Raw genomic sequence first — 9,108 nt, forward strand, 5'->3', positions numbered from 1 at the left:
TTTCTACTAAAATCCCAATAGTTAGTACCCATTCGAATTCTGCTCCTTAAAGCATGTCCCCCATTCCAACTTAGTTTTTTGATTCTGAATCCTCTAAAACCAAACCACTAACCATTTTGACCCCCGTAGAGCTCAGATGCAGGCCATCCCTAGCAATCCAATCGCGTTTACATTTACTCCACACATCAATAAACCTGATACAACGCTTAACGCAAATTTCCTTGAGTACCAGGTTCATACACCTAGCCCGTTGGATTAACCAACTCTTATGCACTCCATATCTGGGAAGCAAACCAACCACTTGGACATTTGCTGAACAGTTGGTTGCTTTGTCCAACAGGGAATCCCATTCCTTAGTAAACTCATTGTTGTTACTATGGCCTAGATCATTAGTTCCCACCCACAAAGTAACTACATCCTCTTTATTAAATACCCCCTTCTTTTCAGCCACCCTATTTACATCTCTCACCCGAGCCCCTGACAAACAACATCTAGCCACCTTACGTCTAACTCTGCCTATTGAGTTTCCCACCTCACGCACCACTGAATCTCCCAAAATTATACCCTTTGTTTCCCAGTCTGTTGCCTCAGCAATAACTTTCCCCTTTACCTCTGGAATATTCCCACTATCTAACACACAGTTAATGCCCACCTATTTTTTACTAACTTCCTCCTTTACCTCTGGAATATTCCCACTATCTAATACACAGCTGATGCCCACCTCCTTTTTACTAACTTCCCCCTTTCCCTCTGGAGTGTTTATCCCATCTACACTCCTACAGTCTAATGCTAACTCACCCTCCAAAGTAAGCATCCTAACTCTGATTTCTGAGAGTTCAACACAGTTAGTGCAAATGAAACCCTTCTCAGACTCATCCTTCCCCTTAAACAAGCAGAACATCTTGTGCTCCAACTTTTTCTCTATTTAAAACATATTTTGTTGGCACATATATTTTTCTCCATTTTTCTGCGATTTCCACAATATTTTTATAAAAAAAAGGCAAAAGAAAAAAAAAGAAGATAGAAATGTAATTATAATTACGGTAATTATGAAGTTATGTTTATTCACCAATTCATTTTTTATTCGACTAAAGTTTGGTTTGATTAAGGTGAAAAAAACAACGTAAATAAAGCACAAATATTCGAGAAAAAGCATTTTCTCGAGAGCATTTTCTCGAATATTTGTGCTTTATTTACGTTGTTTTTTCACCTTAATCATATTGTAGCACAAAGCTTATATGATAATTTTTCATTTAAAGTTTGGTTTTCTGAAAAACTGGGGAAAGGGGGAGGGGCAACACCTTTCTTAGTGAAAGCCCTGGTGCCCCCCCCCCCTTTTCATTTTTGGTCACGCTATGCCTTTGAAAACCGGCATATGAGCTTGAAATGCATTTTTTGACAGATACTTGACATTTTTAGTCAAAAACAGAGAAGATTATTTTAATTCAAGTTTAAAGCAAGTGAAGTATGAAGATGCTATTGTTCACAGCTGGAATATTTACCCATAAGCTATTAATAAATTTAAGAAATACGTTAAATAGCAGGATTTGCTCCAAGTGGCATGTTTTTCATTTTTTTTCCCCGACTTATCTTTACGATATAGCAACCAGGGACTTAAAAAACACACTTTCAAATAGTTATTACACAAGCTGGATCAAAAATATCAGATAGGTGGGCCTTGTCTTCTAATTTCACCAATCAAGAAAATGGGGCAAAAATACATTTAGAGCTGTGGAGTCCATAACAGCAAATGACTCAGAAACAAAGTTTTCATAAGGAACAGCGTTAGCAAAATCTTTTTTTTAATATAAAGAAAATTATTATACACGTTTCAAAGCATAAATTCTGCACCACTTTTGATGCAAGAATAAAAGGGGCCTGAGCTACAATCTGAGAAGAATGAACCATAATAAATGCTGACACAGAGTCTCATGATATTTCAATCATATTGACATCATTCCTATCAGGGTTGCCAGATTTAAGAACAGTAAATACGGGATAGGTTTGGAGAAGTAAAAGGAGGTAGGGGTATATTTTTGAGATTGAGGGCAATTACTGGTTATGTATTTTTAAGGGGTGATAAACAACCAAGTTTTAATAGCTTTCGGAAGATTCCTCTCAGTATGTTTATGGGTGAGCACATTTTTGGAGAAACTCTAACTCAAAGAATAAAGCAAGCAATAGAACGAAGTTCAGTAAACAGATCGACGTTGATAGGAATAGGTGCTAATTAGTTTTTTACTTGCGCTTGCTATATAAGTTCGACGGTGCAATTGAAAAATTTTCTTATTAAACGTGACTATTTTATCTGAAATAGTAATGCAAGGAATCATGGAACAAAACTTGGTTTTTAATGCCATACCAGCCAATGGAGAAATCTGAATGAGCAAAATAATTTTAATGTACTATTTGCCACTTATCGCCAATGTTTATAGCTTTCTGTGCAACTAAGCTATTGGGCAGTTCTAAAAAGGTGGGAGCAAACACAGACTTCAACTTTGAAGCTTCAACACCAAATAACTTTCATTTTAATTAACTCTAAAATTTTTGAGGTAAATTATAATGCTGTATAGAGACAAGAATTGACATAAATTATGGAAAAAAAGCTCTTCAAATGTCCTTAAAAAATATATTTTCTTTGCTAAATGGCACAATTTTGGACATACCAAAACGTTAACTGAGCAAATGTACCATTAAAATTTTTTTTTTTTTAAATTATTTCCATACGTTTCAAAAAAAAAATTAAAGGCATGAATCTTACACTGAATAATTTTTTGTTAATATTTTATACAAATAACAAAAGTAAAGACAGATTATTTAATTTGTAAACGATTTTAGAAAAAAGTAAGTTTGAAATTTGATGCATGTCCAAAAGTTACGATCTTTACAATGCTATTATTTGAGAACTAAGTACAGTGAAACCTCCCAATAGCGGACAGTCAAGGGACTAGAAGTTTTGTCCGTTATTGGGAGGTGTCTGCTATTAGGAGGAACTACTTAATTTACCTTTTTCAAAATGGGCTGTTGTTCCCTTTTTAGAACACAATCGAAACAATTGCGAAAGGTTTACTACATTTTACGTCAAGTGTAATTAATCTGTTTTTTCTTAATAAAAGTATACTGACAGCACACATTTGTCTTAAAAAGCATTTAATCAATTAAAGTAAACAGTTAAAACAGTTTGACATCTCTTTTTTGCATTACCAACGGCGGCGATTCGGCGGAGCAACCCCCCCCCCCACTTTTTATGGTTAATTTATTTATTTTATCTCGAGTATCACTATTGCATGATGTATGATTGACAGTTGGCAATATGACCTTGAATATGGGCAAATCTTTTTCATGTCTAAAAATTAAACAACCCAACGAAACCACGGCGCCATAAAGCCAACTACTACCGGCGCCGGTCTGCTCAATTGCATCTCCTGAGAGCCCCAGTTAGAAAAAGCGCCCAATTTCCTCTTTTTTATCGTAACTTTTGAATAGTTATTGTGTACAAAATTCATTAAAATCTTTAAAAAAACGTATGTTAATTGTTAGACTGACATCAGTTTTCACTTATCTGCTTCAATACTTTCAAAACTAGCGGTTACAAAATTATGACTTTTATTTTCTTTTTCATTTTTTGCTGCCCGCAAAAAGTACCATGCCTTTTAGTTCTTTTTTTTTCTGCCCCTAACTTTTAAGCCCCAATCGCTGCCTCTGCCCATTACCACCCTTTTAATTCCAAGAAACAGTGATAAGGAAATAACGGGGGGGGGGGATATCAGTTGTGGAGGATGAAAAGCTTTGTAATGCAAGCAGTTACTAAGATATTCTGTGAAAAGAAAAAAAAACCGGAAGTGCTACGATCGCAAGCGAAATTTTTTGTGAAATAACTGTCCGTTATTCGGAGTGTCCGTTATTCAGAGTGAATTACATGGAATGGCCTATATTGAGGGACTGGGACTTGCAAAAATGTCCGTTAATTAGAGGTGTCCGTTATTCGGGAGTGTCCGTTAAGGGAGGTTTCACTGTATATGATGTTTTCGTTTTAAAGGTATTTATCGATCCTCAGAATCAGTTTTTAATTGTTTAAAAGTGTTTTCATAAGCTTTTATGCAGTATCTTAGAAGAAAAATAATTTTTCTTAAACATACATGTGACATGTCCAAATGGCGTTACGATCTTGACGCCGATAATTCTGTCCGTTTATTTATAATTTTTTTATAATCCACTGTCTTCTAACATCAATAAAAAAGATTATTATGATGTTATCTTTTTTAATCCATTGGTATTTTGCATTATTAATACGTTACACATTGAACAATACATAAATTACAGTAGAAACATGGCTTGTTATGATCGAACGAAAGCCATTTTGCGCGAAAATCGCCAAGCAAACCTCCGTTGGCGACAACACAGTATACGATAAGATAAAGGTTACCAGAGAGGGATTCCAGTTTGACAAATGTAGTTAATCCTCAGCTGCACCAGTTTTGGCGCCTTTATCACCTGCGCTAGCAATTTTTTTTTTCCCCGCCGCTTTTATTATTTTAGAATTTTTTTTTCTCTTCTTTCTTTTAAACATAAAATTTAACGATCTCCAAAAAGAAATACGAATTTCTTTTTTCAATAATTTTTTTTAGACATCGTTTTAATTCTATGACATTAGAAAAAATATTCATTATTAAAACTGATGTCACTTTTTACATTCTTTCTTAGAGCATATTTTATTTATTTTTCCTTTAAAAATATATATGTCGTATTTGTCTCTATTTTTATTCCTTATTTGTCCCAATAAACCAAACTACAAGTTTGTATATAATTATTTCCATGAAGCTTTTTTCTACCTTTCATCAACTTCTTCAAAATCATTCCAAAACTTATTATATGTAAAGAGCAGTATGTATGGCCATTCAAGTACTTCATTAATATCTTCTTTATCATTAAATTGCAAAATTCAAAAAGTAGTAAATAAAATTTTCATTGGAAAAGTTAAAAATCAGATTAACAGTTGTCAAAATGGTGAAACTTACATTATGATGATGTCCAAAATCAGTTACCTACAGGACAACAATGTCCAAAATGTGTTACCTACAGACTGCTAATTTAATTTGCTAATTAACAATTTTTACAAATACCTGCTGTCTTTTCATGTTCATATATTGTGTTCTAGGTATGCATACTATAGAATAAAAGCAAAATTGATATCAAATTCGAAAATTTTTGAAATTGCTCAAAGTTAACTTTTTTGTTCCCACCTTTTGAGAACTGCCCTATTAAGAACTTCCTTTATTGTGAAAACTCATCGTATAGATCATCAACTGATACTTTATTTTCAATATGTAACTGTTCTACAATAGCTGACAATCAGAAAACTACTTTATCCATTCAAGCCATTGATCTTAAATCAAAAAGAGGATTTTTATTTGTGAAATCAAACTACTTTTTCTCGTGTAATTCACAGCTGTTCCAAAAAATTTCTGGTATCCCTCAGTTAGACATTGTATTTTTCCACCGTCTAGATGTTTAAAGGTTTTATTGACGAACAATTTATAAAACTTATCTGCAAATCTGCTCTCTAGCTGTTTTGCCATATGTGTCATAGTATCATAAAGTTATCAGCTGCAGTTGTAGATTCATTTTGAAGTTTTTTACGGGCAACTTCAAAAACAGGGGGACACATTACTAAGAAAATGGAAAACTAATGGAACCTCATTGGTTTCAAATGTTGTTGCTGTACTTTCTTCACTTAAAAGCAATAATTTTCTGAGAGGCTTAGAGATGGATTCTCCCTTGCTTATAAAATAATTCATGAGAGCAGGCCAAGATTTAATAAGTCGATCTACAGCAGGAGCTAAACTTAGCCATCGTGTCGAGATATGCTTTAGTACCTAGTTCTTTAAACACTAGGTTAGCAAACTCAAAAAACTCCTTCGGCTCATTCCGCTTAGCTTCAGATCTAGAAAAATGTGAATAAATTTTTAAAATAATAGTTTTGACATCAATTTTTCTAAAGCATCAGCAGCATGGCGAAATGCAATGTTAACAATATAAGCTAAACACCCTGACATAAGTAAATTTTTGTTTTGCTCTCTAAGTAGGGTATATGTTGACCGTTTTGTTTCAAAATTAGCGTTGATATTGTCGGTTGAAAATGATGAAACTGACTAAATCCAAGTCTGACTCAATCAATGAGTTAATTAAGCAGTTTACTATAGAGTCAGCCGTCTATGTTTTTTTTGCTCTTTAATTTTCTTATTGCTCTTTGCTTCACATTTTTTGTTTTGTTACTTTAATTTTTTCCCCTTTAAAATAATGTCTCGTCTTGCAAATATGGCTATTAACTAGAATACGGGACTTTAGCTGTCCCGTATGGAAGTTCCCTTGGACGCGGGACAATTTTTCAAAATACGGGACTGTCCCTTGAAATCCGGGATGTCTGGCAACCCTGATTCCTATTGTCAAAAGACAACACATGTTGAATGTGGGGATGTCCGACTAAAACCTATGTCATCATTGTATAAGCTGATTCAGCTTCATTCATTCCATGCATCTTATTTTGCACCATTACTTTCATCAGGAAAAACTCAGATTGCACCAAAGATATCAAACATCTTGTATAAATGCAAATTTGGGACTTGTACTTTCTATCTGTGATATAACATGTTTAGTGAAGTATGAAGGTATGAACACTTAAAAAATGTTTCATAGGCCTTTATTCAACTTTAAAAATTAAACACATGAAGAATGTATAAAAATTCAATGGTATTTAAAAAATAAAATAAAATATCATACATTGCTCAACTTACTCTAATTTTAAAGGATATTCCTTCAATTTCTTCATCAGCAGTAAGTAAGGAGGGTTTCTTTGCGAGAGCAAATCCAACAAAACATAAAAATGGCCCTTTCCTATGCAATATATTTTTACTAGCATTTTTGGCTAAAGAATTTACAACCCATTTTGAAGTAACCTTTTGAATAAACCCTGGACGATAAGAAATAAATTTTGACTTTCGTATTGCGGAATTAGTTGAGACATTAGGAAAATATTCTACGGGTAATCTGTACTGATATCTACAAAAACCAGATGGCAAATTACACTTTTTGTTCGCAACACCAAAAAATTCACGGGTTTTTAAAATTACATTCTCAAGCAATGAGTGCAAAGAAGATTGTTTTGCCGAATCAGGCACTAAATGTGACCTAACGGAATAGAACGATTTGACAAATTGGTTCGTCAACCCCATCTTCTAATCAACCGAAATCCATTTTCGCAATTTTTTAATTCTCTCTTTATAATACGCAACAACGCAATTTCAGACGTAAATAGAAAACAAAAATAGAACTGTAAATACGTTTCGCGTTTTGTAAGTTGTGGTTGTTGTTTTGCAGAACCGTCGAGTAGAAATATTTACTGAATGCTCATTTTTTTAAATTAATATATCATTTTTTGGGAGCTTTGATGAAAAATTGGAGCAACTATGTTCTGCTTTGATTATGATTTCATTTAATTTCTTCATTGGTGCTAATTTGCACTTAGAAAACCAGAAACGTCCAAACATTTGAGCTTTGTTGGCAACATGGTGAAATCGTAAACATGGCGGAATCTCCGACAAGGCTAGCTGCTGGAATCGGAAAAAAACGAAGGTAAATAAAGTGTCAGTTTTTATTAAGATGTTTGATTCACTTCTAATGATAAATAATGTGCTTAGTTTGTGTGCTAGAGCTTCTAGAGTGCTCAATTAAGTCTATTTTCAAGTCAAAGCTTCCTGCAATATGTAGATCCAATGTAGGACACAACTACATTTGTCTCTTAATAAAAGTTATTAAAAAATTTCAATATAAAAATAGCTTTAGAGTAGTTTAAAAAAAATTCAACACACATATTGCTCTTTGATCTGTACCATTAACGGTGGAATGCAAAATTAGACTTAATTTATATCTATATAAAATCGTTTTCGATCTTTCATTATAAAAATCATTTGCATGTGTATACATTCTTGTTTGCTTAAAGCCGATCTCGTTTTCTTTCACAAGTTTCAGTTTGAAGTTTTTAATAATTTTAGGTCTGAAATTCAAATCATAATAATAAGAGCTTATATACTGTGCATTTTTGTCAACTTTGGGAAATAAACAGTAATCATTTCAATAATGAAATGCAAGATAAAGGGAAAAAATTTAATTAAGTTTTAAAAGGATTAGAACTTTACGTGTTATAATGTGTCATCACAAAAAGTATAAAATCATATCCGCAGCGCTTTTGTGTTTTGTTTATTTTAACAATTTGCACCCATTAATCAATTTTTTTAAAATTACTCTCCATTTATTTGCACAATAACGTATATCTATGGTTTCTACATAAGTAATTTTTAAACGGTTCTATCTAATGTACTTCCACCACTCCATGTTAACCATGCACAAATATAGCCTTTTAAAAAAATCGATCCAATAAGACAGGAAAGTTATTTACGGAACAAGTTTAATATTACATGATTCTAAAATTTATATGCCTGCAATACAACGATACACTACTTAGTTTTCTTGTAAATATTGCCAGATTCAATGTAATTGTTTAGTTTATATTTTAAATGGTTGTAACTGAGTGGACAATGCAAAAAATAGAAAAAAAAAACTGTAAGCTGTGACAGAACCTGATAGTGAAAATAATTCGAATTAGCAAAGGTATGGCTACCTTTGATAGTAGACTTCAGTATGGGACCCCAATTTTGAAATTCGGAAGAACCCCGAAACCCAGAACTTTCTCTTTAAATTGCCCCCCCCCCCTTCCCCCTCCAAAAAAAATAAATAAAAACAATTTATTTTGAATGTTTAAAGTTTTTAACATTGACTATTGGTTGTTGAACACATAATACTAATAACAGTTTATTTTTTAGATTGTTCGATGTCATGTGTAACTTACCCAGCTCATTTTCCCATAAATATACAATACAAAGCCTATTCAACTAAAATACAAATCTATTTTGGTATAAGTATGATTTATTTATTCTATCAATTGGCAAATTTTATACATTGGATAGTAATAAAAAACAACATTTGCGCAATATACTGCTGCAAATTATCTCAGGCTTTTTTTTTTTAAATACAATAATGCATAGTTTCATT

At 32.8% G+C, this 9,108-nt stretch overlaps 1 protein-coding gene across 1 annotated transcript in view; it reads right to left on the reverse strand.

The window, feature by feature from the left end:
- Positions 1-7,357, reverse strand: part of LOC129216488 (serine/threonine-protein kinase Pink1, mitochondrial-like) — a 32,973-nt gene extending 25,616 nt beyond the window's left edge. Inside the window, exon 1 of the mRNA XM_054850703.1 lies at positions 6,795-7,357. Coding sequence (XP_054706678.1) covers positions 6,795-7,232 — 438 coding nt within the window. The 5' untranslated portion in view covers positions 7,233-7,357. The remainder of the gene's footprint in view (positions 1-6,794) is intronic.
- Between the last annotated feature and the right edge of the window lie 1,751 nt (positions 7,358-9,108).

The sequence above is a fragment of the Uloborus diversus genome, chromosome 2, assembly GCF_026930045.1.
Source record: "Uloborus diversus isolate 005 chromosome 2, Udiv.v.3.1, whole genome shotgun sequence".
Taxonomy (NCBI): Eukaryota; Metazoa; Arthropoda; class Arachnida; order Araneae; family Uloboridae; genus Uloborus; species Uloborus diversus.